This window comes from Pempheris klunzingeri, chromosome 5, assembly GCF_042242105.1.
Source record: "Pempheris klunzingeri isolate RE-2024b chromosome 5, fPemKlu1.hap1, whole genome shotgun sequence".
Taxonomy (NCBI): domain Eukaryota; kingdom Metazoa; phylum Chordata; class Actinopteri; order Acropomatiformes; family Pempheridae; genus Pempheris; species Pempheris klunzingeri.
In genome coordinates, this window is record NC_092016.1 from 11,013,246 (window position 1) to 11,028,924 (window position 15,679).

A 15,679-nucleotide genomic window follows, 5' to 3' on the forward strand; every position below is an offset into this window, starting at 1 on the left:
AATGAAGGTGTAAACGCATGCAGCATGTGGACAACGCTCACCTAAATTTGTCAGCAGATAGGCCACCTTTTCATACACCTGACAAGATGATAGTACTCATAAGCATCAAAAAGGTTGAGGAGGGTAACGATCATGAAAAAGAGAGACAAAAAAAAGTCTTTTTGGCTGTGGATATGATAGCTCCTGGAACAAACTTCTAAATAAATGTTTCATGAAACACTTGTTGGATAGAAAATGTAAACGTGCCAAATGATGCTTGTCCAGACACCCACCACATTGAGAGACATGATGATCATAAAGTTGATGCAGACACCAGTGCCAGACGTGGCAAACTGCCAGTTCTTCTTCACAAAATACCACTTGAAGGAAGCAAACTTCTCCATCACAATCAAGCGGAAAACCACCACAGCAAACACGGCTGTCAGAACGAGGGATATCTGAGATGATAGAGAGAAGGAAGCACAGAGGATGATGTAAGTGTTTTAAAACTGCGATGAAGATACGGGCAAAACAAACACTTTCAGTTTAAATAGCAGAGGTATGATCTCATCTTATAACGAACTACCTATTGATTAAGACCATTAGATTAACAATTAAATATCCAGATAAACAAAACGCTCATCATTCAAATGCTATTGGTAATCAGAAGAAATTCAGATAGATCAAATCCACTGTTTCCTCTCAATACTGTCTTTATCCAGCAGGGGGAGATGTTATGCCACTTCTGGCACATTATAACCATGCACAAAATAAGGTGATCTCACTGTATGCCTGAATCCTAACAGGGCAGATTATTCAAAGATCAAAGGGTTTACCATGAAGAATATTCCGGACACAGACACCATGAGCCGGCTGAGTTTGTCTGAGAAGGGCTGGAAAGGCTCCGGCTTGCCAGAGATGGGGTTGACTCTCTCCATCCTGGAGTACTTGGCTTCAAATTGAGGCCTCAGCTCCTCCTGATTCACAAGGCACATCCCAGCGTGAACTATTGAACTTTCTGCCTTATTAAGCAATAACTCTTCTTTTCATATCATGCAAGCGGTGTCAAATTTAGAAGATGTGCTGCACGAACGTAGACTAAAATTATGAGGTAATCAAATGACATCGGACCTATTTGAGGATATTGCTGACGTACCTCCTCCTCCTCCCAATCAATGAGATCCCAGTCATAAGTCAGTTCTGCCCTCCTCCTTTTCCAGAACTCCAGGAATACTGTGGCTGCAGAGGGGATCAGTAATCAATCACATTATTGATTAACTTTGATATGTAACATGCAGTGTGATTAAGAATCATGCGAATGCAGAGGCTCATTTACAGTGGGCACAATGCTGAGACAAATAGATCAAACATCATGATCGGATGCCCTGAGTGAAACACAGACTGCACTGATGTGAATGGCCCATTATGGAAACCGATTACAGCCATCAGTTCACAGACTGCTTTGTTTCTGTATGACGTTAAGCATTAAGTGGCCACAGCAAATAGGTTTTACTTGCACAATCTTTCACCCCCAAATCATGGCTCTGTCAGGCGAAATCCATTTTATGTTGAAAGACTTCAAAAGTAAAGCCTCAGTCTGGAGGCATTCTTTCCTTTGTGTGGGAGTCTATTGTGACTTGAGCTGATGTCCATAATCTTTTGCTGTCAAGAGTTTTCATGTATTCTGGTTTATTACTCGTACATAACACCAGAAAAAAGGGCTTTTATACAGGCTGTATGGCACGCACACTTCAGAATCAGGACTTATGGGGCTCAAAATATTTAGAAAAATGTGTTGTGGCAGCGTTGGTGCAAATAGAGTGACAGATAAGTGGATAAGACCAGTGCAATCATGTACGATTGATGATGGACAGCACATTGTAACTCTATACTACTGACTGAGTCCTTTTGTCAGTTTTCATTATGTATACATATAATACGTGTGTCAGTATGTAGCAGGACAAACTGCCAATGAAAATTGACATGAGCATTCAAACAGTGCTGTGCAGCCTTAACACAGCCCTTATTTGTGCATTATGAATGTGTTATATATATATTATATATTATTATAATCATTAATTATTATCTACATTATTATATGTGTTTAGAAGTGAAACAATAAGTTCATTAATCAATTAATCAATCAATATAAATGATTAAGGCTGTCAATTAAGTCAAACTTTCTTCAGTTGCTGCTACTCAATTATGAGAATTGGCTGCATTTCTTTGTCATATTTGATAGTGAATAGAAAATTTTAAGGTTTAGATAAAGTGAGCAAAGTAAGCAGCGGATTAATGGTGATGAAATGATTGGGACACATGAAGGAATTGTGGCCTTGAAAAGCACCCGAATGTGAATATTCAGTCAGAACAACTTTGACTGTTGGAGTTTAATATAGCTTGACCCACTTTTGTTTAAAGAGAGAGAAAAGCAGCCTTTTCAGATGCCTACATTCGGTCCCTTGGGCTGACCAATTTTTCATCTCTATCTCGCAAACGCACACTCTCACACAGCAGACCTAGAGTGCACTCACACAGTGGTGCAGTGCTGTTACTTTGGTCCACATTGCCAAAAGCCGTCATACGGGATTGGGAGCACAGACCTCAGTCAGTGAGGCTTGCTGGACCTCCCCCGGCTGTCCAGCTCTCCTTGGCCTTCATTTAGCCCAAATGTGGAACACAATGTGCGAAGTGTTCCCTCTGAGCACAGGTGATTATTTACCGTGATGTCTGATAAATGGATCTAGGCCAGACACTGCACAGTAACGCTCGCACTCTATATTACAAACATACTATAGCTCTGGGAACCATAGCTGCAATATACCACTATGATCATGTAATTCTCCAGCCCTGACAGCCGAATGATACCGGCTCCCTCTGGAGAAATGTTTAATTATCCGACTAATTACATCAGGACAGCGCTGGAAGTTTAAGTGCAGACATTGAATCAGAGAAAGCTGACTATGATTTATTTGCTGGCAAATGTATTAGAGAGAGAAGATCTCCTGTATTTGCACAGCCCAGTGTTTGCTGTGTTGAATTCTCGATTGAAAAGCTTATTGTGTTTTGGAGGAGCTGAGTGGAGAGAGGAAGCGTGAGCACTGACACACTATTGTATAAATAGATGTGAATTCCAGAAGGGTTTTTATCGAGCGAGGAACATAGTAGATGTAATGAATTATGTGTTCAAAGAATCAGGAAAGGGGACAAATAGAAACAATATAGAAACCTTTACCTACCCCAGATAGCCATGAAGATAGCAAAGAACACAGTGCCACCATTATCAAACAGGTGGGTCACCTGGAAAAACAAACACACATGAAACTTCATTATGACTTTGACATATTTTCAATTTCAGTGGCTTCACTTTTGTCAGATACGTGTCCAAAGACATTTACAGTGGGTACGGAAAGTATTCAGACCCCTTCACTTTTTCCACATTTTGTTATGTTACAGCCTTATTCCAAAATGGATTCAATTCTTTTTTTCCCTCATCAATCTACACACAATACCCCATAATGACAAAGTAAAAAAAGTTTTTTAGAAATTTTTGCAAATGTATTAAAAATAAAAAACTGAAAGTACTGAAGTATTCACACCCTTTGCTATGACACTCAAAACTGAGCTCAGGTGCATCCTGTTTCCACTGATCGTCCTTGAGATGTTTCTACAACTTGACTGGAGTCCACCTGTGGTAAATTCAATTGATTGGACTTGATTTGGAAAGGCACACACCTGTCTAAATAAGGTCCCACAGCTGACAGTGCATGTCAGAGCAGAAACCAAGCCATGAAGTCAAAGGAATTGTCTGTAGACCAAGACAGGATTGTATTGAGGCACAGATCTGGAGAAGGGTACAGAAAAATTTCTGCAGCATTGAAGCTCCTGGAGAGCACAGTGGCCTCCATAATTTGTAAATGGAAGAAGTTCAGAACCACCAGGACTCTTCCTAGAGCTGGCCGCCCGTCCAAACTGAGCAATCGGGGGAGAAGGGCCTTGGTCAGGGAGGTGACCAAGAACCTGATGGTCACTCTGACAGAGCTCCAGCGTTACTCTGAGGAAATGGGAGAACCTTCCAGAAGGACAACCATCTCTGCAGCACTCCACCAATCAGGCATTTATGGTAGAGTGGCCACACGGAAGCCTCTCCTCAGTAAAAGGCACATGACAGCCTGCTTGGAGTTTGCCAAAAGGCACCTAAATGACTCTCAGACCATGAGAAACAAGATTCTCTGGTCTGATGAAACCAAGATAGAACTATTTGGCCTGAATGCCAAGCGTCACGTCTGGAGGAAGCCAGGCACCGCTCATCTGGCAAATACCATCCCTACAGTGAAGCATGGTGGTGGCAGCATCATGCTGTGGGGATGTTTTTCAGCAGCAGGAACTGGGAGACTAGTCAGGATAGAGGGAAAGATGAATGCAGCAAAGTACAGAGACATCCTGGATGAAAACCTGCTCTAGAGCGCTCAGGATCTCAGACTGGGGCGACGGTTCACCTTCCAACAGGACAATGACCCGAAGCACACAGCCAAGATAACGAAGGAGTGGCTTCGGAACAAGTCTGTGAATGTCCTTGAGTGGCCCAGCCAGAGCCCAGACTTGAACCCCATTGAACATCTCTGGAAAGACCTGAAAATAGCTGTGCAGCGACGCTCCCCATCTAACCTGACAGAGCTTGAGAGGATCTGCAGAGAAGAATGGGAAAAACACCCCAAATGCAGGTGTGCCAAGGTTGTAGCATCATACCCAAGAAGACTTGAGGCTGTAATCGCTGCCAAAGGTGCCTCAACAAAGTACTGAATAAAGGGTGTGAACACTTATGTACATGTGATATTTCAGTTTTTTATTTTTAATACATTTGCAAAAATTTCTAAAAAGCTTTTTTCACTTTGTCATTATGGGGTATTGTGTGTAGATTGATGAGGGATAAAAAGAATTTAATCCATTTTGGAATAAGGCTGTAACATAACAAAATGTGGAAAAAGTGAAGGGGTCTGAATACTTTCCGTACCCACTGTATAACCTTGAATATAGACATTGTACTTTGGAGTACAAGTTTTGTTGACAAGAGTAAGATGAACAATTGATAACACTCTCATGTCTGTACAATAAATATAAAGCTTGGCATGAAGACTGGAAACAGGGTGAAAGAGCTAGCTTGGCACTGTCTACTGGTAACAAATCTGGCTCCAAACACTCCTAAAACTCACTAATTAACAGGTTATATTTCATATTTAATCTGTACAAAAAAGGCTAGCTGTTTCCCCGTTTCCAGTGTTTGTGCTGAGATTCGCAAACCTGCTGTTGGCTGTAGCTATATATTTTACAGACAGATACGACAGTGGTGCTGATCTTCTTATTTAATTCTTGCCAATAAAGTAATTAAGTGTATTTCCAAGCCTTTAAAATATTGATTTTTGTTTCTACATTTTCAACAAAAACTGAATTAAATAGATTTCAAATGCGTCCTTTCACTGTAATCCATTTGGAGCTCCATGATCTCTTTGATCATGACATACTCAAGACAACTCTCTAGTTTTATGGGGTCAAGAGAATTTCTGGAGCTGAAAATGTTTGTAACGAGCTAAATGAGGTTGAATAATTCTGACGTACTGATATGCTGTGACCACAGCTGCACTGACCTTCGCGTAGACACAACTGTCGCTCAATGTCCACGGCTCACAGGTGTCCTCACACATGGGACACATGATGGTAGTGTTGGCTTCACAAATCTCTTTACTGATGAGAGTCAGGAAATCAAGAATTTACAAATTCTATATTAATCGATATGAGGGCGAATGTGCACTACTGTATATGATTTGTAAGTTGTGTGAACTGACCTGACTTGGCTAGAGTCCATGGTGAAGAGACCGTAGAGGAAGACAAAAACGCCAACCAGGGCGGCAGGAATCAGCATGCCCGTGTACCAGCCCAACCACGCAAAGTAAAGACCGATTTTCTCACCAAAGTACCTCCTGGAAGAGAGACAGAGAAACGGAGTGGTCAAAGTTAACAGTTAATTAAAATTGGACATGTTCACTTGGAGTGAAGTAGTGGGTGTAGTTTGTGTAGTGTGACATCACTGTGGTAGCTTAATGGACCAGGAGACTGCTGGACTGAACGGTCACACTGTATAATACTGTAGTGGAAAATTTATCAATAACCGTATCTGGTTCCTAAACCACAGCTGTCAAGGTGTCCTTGAGCAAAACCCTAATTTAACAACCGTCCCAGTAAAGCAGCTCAGTAGTAATGAGCTGTATTACGCAACTCCCCAGTGTGTATGCAATGCTGTATTATCAATAAGGAAGGACATGACTTCTCTAAGTATGTTTACATGCACACTAGTATCCCAGTTCCTGGTGTCAGGATAAGCGATTATATACGCTACCATAGCCAAGATATTAGGGATGAAATCGTCTATCATCCTCTATCTAGCTGCCTGCTGTGGTTAAGACTGAACAGCTAAAACAATGAGTTGGAACTCAATATAAAACTCAGTTAAGTCGAGAGGAGCTGAAGATTTATGTAATAATTCTCAGTAGGGTCATTACTAAGAGCCGCGCCTTTCACATTGTCTTCACCTTATCATTTGATGAATTGTTATAATAAAATTGTCAAATATAGCTGCATCAAATGCAATATTGCAATATTAAAGCAGTTCAGCTAGTTGATTTCTGATGGTTGACAAATTTACATCACCTCAGGGGGGAAATTAGCCTAGCTTAGCATAGAAATTAGAAGCAGGGGAAACAGCTTGCCAGTACCTCAACAGTTCATGCATATCTTGTTTGTTTATTCTGTATGCAATCAAAAATATAAATGGGATTTATGTGGTGTATGTTCCCTTGTTTCCAGCCTTAATACAAAGCTCAGCTCATTGCCTCCTGGATACAGCTTTGTGCATTACAAATAAATGTGGTATCGATCTAAGTGTATTTCCCAAAATCTCAAACTATTCCTTGCCACTCTCATCTCACTTTACAGGTGATAAAGCAAAACAAAAAAAAAAACACAGCAGTGTCAAGACATCCATAAATGTAACCTCTTAAATTCCACATTCCTGCTGGTGTCCAGGACTATCGTTAGATTTAACCTTATAAGAGAAGAACTGTAAGTCCTAAATGCAACCCTAACCCTTACCCCTAACCCTAAGCCAGGACACTGATGGGGGGGGTAGAGTTTTACAGGCATCACTTAAGATATATCAGACATTCTGGGATGTCGAGGAATGAGAATAATATGTACTTTATGCAGGAAGACAAACACCTGCATTACTTGTGTGTATGTTCAAACAGCACATCCTGAATATGATCAAACACAGAATGACACTCTTAACCAGGTCACTACAGCTCATGTAAATGTCCAAAAACAGCTTGTGATGCTGTGTCACCAAAGCTGATTACCTGATGAGGTCCAGAGGCTGGTATTTATACCAGATTCCCCAACGAGCCCAGCGCTCATACAGAAGATGCCTGTGGTTCTGGGCACCGTGTGTTTTAATTGGGTGTCTGCTCTTGTATCCACCCTGGCGAGACAAAGAGTGGGGAAATTTGCATTACAGGATGAATGTCACAGTTTGACAATCTGTGAATCTCTACAACTTTTCAGGACAAATAAAAATCTTCTCACCTCATGAGGAGGAAATGCAGCCTCGTATGTGTTGTTGCCCAATAGCCGGTTGATACCTAGAGTAGAATAAACCATGTCATGTGAAACAATGGCGACATACCAGGGCACCACATTAAAATTTAGTACCAGTCCTAATTGATGGAGAGGGGGCCAATGAGAGATTCATTTAAACCCACTCTGCCATAACGATGTACTGCATTACATAACTGACAAGCTGCATTAGACAAGCACATTAGAGGCTGAAAACACTCAGGTTAGAATAGCTGCAAGCACTTGAAAAAAACATTTTTGCCGGACCATAATTACTTGGTGTAAAATATTGTCCCAGTCACAATGAACTGAATTGGCTGCAGGTACTGCTGTATGAAGTAGAAATGGATTAAATGTATTGTTTCAACGGACAATAGTGCATTCATTTGCATTGTGATCCCCTGACTGAAACTGTAGATAGTAAAAGCAGAAGAGGGGTGGATTTGAAAAGGATTTTCCACTCTTGTGGCAGAGCTGATCTTATTTGTTGGAAAGTAGAGTGGTCAACAGTATTAAAATATTAATGTGAAGTCCGTTCCAGCCCTTCAAGGCCGAACTTTAATCAGCAAAACATGTCGGCAGCAGTCAGTCAAGATAGTGAAGTGGGAGTGGACAGACAGTTTGCCAATACCAAAAAAACAACATCCAGAAAGAGAGGAGGGATCAGCCACAAGTTGGATGATAGCAGCAGCTCAGCAGCAGCCCACATTTTAATCATCCCATAGCAAAGCAACAAACAAAACCATAATTCCCCCCTCAGCCCTTATATCGCTCTCAAATTAACAGCAAAGTCTTGTCGCTTTCACTGGCGCCTCAGCTGGTTTTAGTAGTATCATAATAAACACAGAGATGGAAAGAAATGGTGTTGTATTTTATTGACTTTACTGCACATCTTTTGTTCCTTTGTCACTAATTGGTATTTATAATTTAAGGCTGATTCTGTAAAGTCTACTACTCAAGTTGCTGGTGAATAAAGGTGTAGGTTTAACAGAAACAAGCACAAATCATGTTATTTTTCTAAAACATGTAGACTTCTCAGTGAATGAATGGTTCTAAATGGGTCTTCATCATCAATACATTATTACATACTGTCTCAATGAGCATGGGAGTCTCCTGCCACTAATGTGACATTACCAGAAATATTGTTATGAGCAAGAAAAGATAGATGCCTTACCCATCTTTGATTTTCCGTCCTCATATTTGGTGCGCTGCAGGACATGATGGACTATTCTGCTTCTGGTGGAATTGGAGAAGAAGGTCTCTCTATTGTTGATAGTGAAGCTGGAAGGAAAATAACAGCACACCCCTTCAGATATTCATCATGAAACAGTATATTAATGTTTTCAAGTCACAGCCCTTGATGACAGCTGAGCCAGCAATGATGGGTAGTTCATTACAACTCAGTTTGTGATGTCAAGTTTTTTGTTCAATCCGGTGTCATCATTTCCAAAAAAATGTCATCACTGACAACTAAAGTAAAAGTGGAAATGATTCACTGACAAATGAGATTAGATGATGCCTTTCATCAAAGAGATGCTTTGAAAATGAAAAACAAGGAGGAATGAGGGAGAAATCTAATTATTTCATGGACATCTGCTGCTGTATTTCAATGTCTTATTTATGATCAACTTGTCTTTATCGTTCTGAATTCTGGCTCAAAGCTATAAAATATACAAGACTTCCTAGTGCAGATTTCATTAGACAGTTTCTAAATTCCACACTAAGAGCTCTGGACATGAATGAATGTGATGGATAAGAAGGAGACTAGGGATACAGAGAAGTACAAGTATCACCATATCACCACAGATACAGACACTGCCATGTGATCATGTGCATGAATTTCTGTGGTGGCATCAAATCAAATCAATCAAATTAACTTTATTGACCAAGTTTGAACAGGCAAATAAGGAATTTGACTTGGTGAAACTTGACTCTTTATGTACAGTAGAAGGAAAGAACAGGACAATATAGAACTCTGAACTATAGAACATGCATGACTGTGCATATGTCCTCCTTACTGATGCGTGCGTGCTCTGCTGAAGGGGGCTGTGTAGCAGTCGGTTTCCTCCAGGTCAGGCAAGGCCTCTTTGTCCAGCTTCATTGGATTTCTGGGAAGCCAGCTTTTTATTTGACGGCACCTCAGATGAAACCTGCTGCACAGAGAAACAGGATTAACGGCACAGATTAACATGAAGATTGTTTTCTTTGACATGGAACAGTGGCTTCTAGCCTTTTCCCCTAGCACAGCTCTGACAAGCTTTCACCACCACACACCCACAAAAAACACTTTCACACACACATGAACAGGCATCATCCCGCAGACTATCGTTTTTCATTTTCACGCTGTTAATGACTCATGGGCCTGGGAGTTACTCAGCCAGGATAACAACTTGCTAAATCCAACTCAAAGGATTAATTTTTTTTTTAATATTACAGTCATGGTTTAAGGCCCAGGTGGAGCCTGAAGGCATGCATTGATTTCCTAAATTTGATCTCCTTTTAATGTTAATAATAAATAGAGACAAGACCAGGAGTGTAAAGCCATGTGAGCAGCTCTATGAGGCACAGCGCTGCACTGAGCTAAATGCTAATATCAGTATGATAACATACACACAATGAATGCTAACATGTTGATGTTTATAGGTATAATGTTTGCCACGTTCTCCATCTTAATTTAGTCTAAACACAAAGTACAGCTGAGACTAATGAGGCCATCAAGTTTGCTTGCTTGGTCATAAACCAAAGTGTTGGACGAATATAAATTTCAAGATTCAAGATTCAAACTGTTTATTGTTTATCATCCGGTTCAACCAGTACGCTGTTCTTTGGCTGGGAGCTCCGTTACAGAAGATGTATATAAAAGAAAAAGAAAAATGTCAAAATAAAATAGATGATATAGAGATTTGATAAAAAGATATATAAAGATTGATATATAATGAAATAAATATAAATATATCTTATATGATATATGCTATATTTTATATTTATATTTATATGAATATGAAGCAATAAAGTCTGGCAACAATAAAGGTATTAATGCAATGAAGATACACATGCATTTTAATCCTATGTCAGATATAAAACAAATTTGACCTGATGGTGGCAGACAAGTTAAAAAAATCACCAGAGTTGGTACAATTCATCCTGCAGGAGTGATGAATGTGTGTACCAAATTTCATGGCAAGCCATCCAATAGTTACACATAATACAAAAAAAGTCAACCAACCAACAGATCGACATCCACATCTCCAGACCCATGCCATCAGCATGGCTAAAAGTCAGCTGGCTTGGTAATATTTGCCCGCTGTATGTCCGGACTGGAAAGGTCTCCATCTGGCTCTGCCCTGATGTGCACTGAATTAATATAAATGGGGATTCTGGGGGAAAACACTCTGCTGCCAGAGAGCATTTTAAGAATATTGTTTGAATATTGTAAAGTAATAACACTGAGCCAGCAGGCTGTCACCGCCAGCACAAGGCCCATTTGTTCAGCTTAACAGGGATGTGAGTTAGTGACAGACCTTTAGTAAACACATAAAACTTATCTACTCAGGTAGATTTTTCTTTTTAGAAAAGCTGCTTACTGAAAGACTGTGGGAGTGTGAGGAAAGCAAAACGGTCCTCATTGCTCACAGCGGGAGTAAGATCGGTCTCATACAAGATTTAAAAGTGCTTTGTTAGCAGTTACGCAGGTGGGCGAGTGATTCTTGTTTATGTGATTTTTGTGTGTAATCGTGTGCGTGTCCTGCAAGTACGACAATTAAAACGAAAATAAAATACCAATATTATTAATCCTTCAACTCCTCCAATCCCTTTGAGTACATTAATCTGCATGGAGAAGAATCATAAAACACTAAAACAGGCACATTTATTGTTGTTATCTTGTCAGGTCGGACCCCTCCTGGTTAACAATGTCAGTAAGATCAATTCCAAACAGAGCCAAATGGCTGGAAGACAGGAGTCACACCGTGTTTGCACTTTAATTGTTAAAAACCAGTACTCCTCCAAGACAAGAAATATCACACTTCACTGACTGGTGCCCATTGAAAGCTTTACAAGGGCTCATTCAAAGCTTATATATTCTTTTTTATCAAAGCTCATATATTCTGCATCATTGCTGCAGTTCATCATTTCAACATCATTTCCGTTACTTCTCATCACTGAAGACAACTTAAGGACCCTAAAAGTGTGGCTTCAAATTTTTAGCTTTTTCTCTATAACATATGTATGTATATACATAGTCCATACTACATGCTCCCAGTTAAAGTTAATTTAAAGAATTTCTTGGCTGGTTTTTATTAAAAGTTCAAAAAGGTAATCTGCCTTATCAGGACTGTGGGGGAGTGATTTTATCAGATGTGATTGACAGTGGATTAGTGACGTAAACTAACAGCCCTACAACTTTCATCAGATTTGAAATCAAATGTTGCCAAATCCTGATTATGTGACATAACTTTGCCCCCCCCCACACACACACACACCAGTGAGAGGAACACAGGCAAAACAAAAAAACATACAAATTCCTCACGCAAAATAACCAAAAACTGCTCTAAATTTGACAGAAAATGTTGAGTTCATGTTGGACCTGGGTCACTCATGGTAAGATCTTAATTGTAGAAAATAGTTTTTAGAGCTTTGGAAGCAAAAGAGGGTTTGGAGACTTTGCAGAATGAAAGTACATGCAGTATGTTAACCAAAGGTTTTAAAAACAAGAGTGAGTGATTTGTTGTTGGACTGTTTCTATCTGTGCTCCGGTGATAAGAAAAAATGGAAATTTACTTTAGTACTGTACAGAGCTTGGACAACGCTTGAACATCACATCAAAGTGTAACTCTCTAAAAATAGTATGCAAATAAGCCTGAGCAGCTTCATTAATCTGACTGAAAGATTGCAACTATTTTAAAGAATAGCACTGTCAATGTGGGCGAGTTACAGAATAAATTATATTCATTTAACAAATATAACAAGTGTTTGTAATTCCTAACAAATCGACTGCACTTCATCAGCAATCACTGCAGACAGACAATGACTTTCCAATTTAAGAATCTAATTCCAGACATTGGAAACACCGTATATTGGCTCACAGTCACTGTGTAAAGGATTGATTAGTCCTGGAATAAATGATATTCTGTGAGTGGTTTGTTTAAAAAGGAAAATTATGGTTTGACTGAAACTTTCTCTGTTTGTGTTCCTCTCTGAGGTGACTGATAGCTTCAGTCAAACACCATCCACAGCTCACATTAATGCTGAGGCCTCGGAGCTGTGCTGCTCATGAATTTTATTGGAGATACTGAAGCATCCAGCTTCCTGTCCCCAGACAGCAAGAGAGAAAAATAATCCTATAACTTCAATCCATTCACCTGCCCAAGGTTTTGCTCTTCCAGTCTGTGAAGTAACATTTTTTCCTTAAAGAAGAAAAAAAAGATCAGTTAGAGATACTGGTCAGCAGTCGCTGAAAAAAATGACCATCACACTTTCTGGCATTAAAAGGTCCTGTGTTTTTTTGCCTTTCTTTTACCTGAAAGGCATCCGGATGTTCATCTGCTCTGCATACTTGCAAAGCGTATCCCAGGGAGCGTGTATCTTCACAAACATGATGTCGTTGTTCGTCAAGGAGGGCTTTCAAATGAAAAAGAAACATAGGAGTTTGAGAAGCAAGCCAAGAAATACAGCTCTTCAAGTCAAGATACCAAACCAAAATGTTTTACCTCTTTCTCCAGCATTAGGCCCTCAGCCCGTAGATTCTTCTCAAAGGTGCACCTCTTTTCCACCTGTGGGCTGGACTTCTTGTAAACCAGGATGTAGTCAATCCGCTTTTTCCCATCCCGGAAAAACAGCCCAGAGGAACCAGCTCGATTCTTTCCCTGTGGCGATAAAGTTTTGCCTCTAAATATTCAATGCAGAGATGCTGAACACAGGACTGCTAGTGCTTGAAGCTTCTCAGCGGTTCATTGGCAAAATAACCACAATGTAACATTGTGAACATTCGTGGTAATAACTGTGGTACCTGAAGTGAATCTGTGCGGGCTTCTAATTTAGCACGGGTGACAGGCTTTTGCAGCAGGAATGACTCGTCCGCCCTTGTTTCACACGTGGTCGCCTCTGACTCCTCCACATAGTGATCCTTGCCCTCCTCTGCTGCACATAGACACGGCACAATCAATGAAACAGTTCTTTAACTGACAACAGAGTATCCTATCTGCATTAAGTCCTATATCGTTACTCAAGCCAGTATTTTCTTTAATCCAATTGCCATCATTGAAATTAGATTTGAGCTAAACAAAGCTTTTTAAATGTGGGCGCCAGCTTGAGAGCGACACCTTGATGCAATTTAACCACACACCGATGTTGAAAGACATCCAGTCATGTTTCCTTCCTGAATATTTATACATCCCACTGATGCACACAACAAAGTAAAGACCGGTAAACACACATTGTGAGGCGAGGCAATCAATCCTGAATTCCTCTTCTAACTGCTCTACAAGCTCAATGTTTTAAAATCTTATCAGATTAGGAACAATAACTCTTTAGCAATACAACATATGGAAGCTTTTCCATTTCCAGCGCAACGTGGAGATTTACTGGGTAAAACAATCCATCTATCAGGCATTTAATGTGGCTTATCATGACACAGTCTAAGTCACAGCATGCATGCACTCCAATTGCATGACATGGACATACATTTTACTTATTTTATAGCGATAGGGACGTGTAGCATTTCACAGTTCAGCAGAAGTTATGACTCCTCCAGTACATATGTGACAGCTCGGCTCATTTCTCCAGGGAAATGTTTCTGCTGCCCACCAGTTCAGCTTGGTGTGACTACAGTCAGAGCCTTTTAATACTGCTGTGCTGCAACCAAATACAACAACACTATCAAGATTTTAGATTTTATCATAAATACATAATAGATACATAAGGAATTAATTTTTTTAGAGAACGAAATAATTTGTTTTGTTTCATTTAGTATTTTCTGAGCACTTCCTTTAAATCACTATAGCATCATGACTCAACAGCTTAATTAAGTAACTAAAGTTGAATTAGAGTCTCTGGCCAATAACGTGTTTTAGTCTGTGTCTGTGTGTGTGTGTGTGTGTGTGCGTGAGCACATTATTGGGCCGTGGACAGAAAGAATTAAGCTTAAATGTAAAATCACTAGCTGTGCAGCTGTGCCAGGTTTTTTCTCTCTTTCTACAATTTGAATCAACATCTCTCCTGATCCAGATAGGGTTTGCTTGGAACTGCCCTATCTTCTGTCTAATGTAAGATCACAACCGAGCAGTGTGATAATCTTTAGAATCACCACATTTCAGACTACAGACTGGTGAAAAGTAGCCGCAGTTGCTTGTAGAATATCTCTATTAGCCACCGCAAACATTCCAACATCAGACAGAATGACATAAAACAATTTCCTCCAGCACATATAGCCAATATCAAAAGTGTGCAGGCGTAGACCGGCAAACTGTGGGAAGTTGATAGTGGCGATGTGTCTTCTTTACAGACATCAATGTGAATTCCTCCTCACTGAAAGCCATTACAGTCCATTTGGATTTGGAGATAAAAGTGTCAACTGTGCTGAAAAATGACTCAGAACTTTGGGCAACATGGGGTGCTGTGAAGAATCCAAAAACAGTCTGAATCTATGACTGCCATGTTTTCTGTGCATAATTCACATGGTAACTGTTATGTGTGGTTACTGACTGCTGCTGGCCATATTAAGATTAGTACAATAACTAATAAAACTAAACATGTCACTTTTTGGGTTCATTCTCCAGCAGCAGTGTGTGTCTGTACACTGTCACAGTGTACACAGGTGGGAAGCTGGTGAAGGATCTGTCCTTGCCTAGCGAGCCCACACTGTTTGGTCTGTCTTCACACTCTCCTTCTGTCTGCACCCACCTCAGGCCAAGAGAAAACAGACCTGTTCCCCAGACATCTATTTTAAGCCAAAGCCAGTTTTCACCAAAATAGCAACACCTCATCTGCATGAAACTGCATCTCTCTTCACGCTTTTGCACGCTGCACTCAGCAGCGA

The 15,679-nt window shown here is 40.2% G+C and overlaps 1 protein-coding gene across 1 annotated transcript in view; it reads right to left on the reverse strand.

Annotated features, from left to right (window-relative positions):
- The window catches only part of ano3 (anoctamin 3), a 28,934-nt gene that overhangs the window by 3,748 nt on the left and 9,507 nt on the right, over window positions 1-15,679 (reverse strand). The window contains exons 3-17 of the mRNA XM_070830244.1: window positions 13,652-13,782; window positions 13,353-13,508; window positions 13,163-13,263; window positions 13,005-13,049; window positions 9,663-9,797; window positions 8,819-8,925; window positions 7,615-7,670; window positions 7,389-7,510; window positions 5,823-5,957; window positions 5,625-5,721; window positions 3,219-3,279; window positions 1,136-1,218; window positions 816-956; window positions 273-437; window positions 42-78 (exon numbers count right to left, since the gene is read on the reverse strand). Of these exons, the coding sequence (XP_070686345.1) occupies window positions 42-78; window positions 273-437; window positions 816-956; window positions 1,136-1,218; window positions 3,219-3,279; window positions 5,625-5,721; window positions 5,823-5,957; window positions 7,389-7,510; window positions 7,615-7,670; window positions 8,819-8,925; window positions 9,663-9,797; window positions 13,005-13,049; window positions 13,163-13,263; window positions 13,353-13,508; window positions 13,652-13,782 (1,572 nt within the window). The remainder of the gene's footprint in view (window positions 1-41; window positions 79-272; window positions 438-815; window positions 957-1,135; window positions 1,219-3,218; window positions 3,280-5,624; window positions 5,722-5,822; window positions 5,958-7,388; window positions 7,511-7,614; window positions 7,671-8,818; window positions 8,926-9,662; window positions 9,798-13,004; window positions 13,050-13,162; window positions 13,264-13,352; window positions 13,509-13,651; window positions 13,783-15,679) is intronic.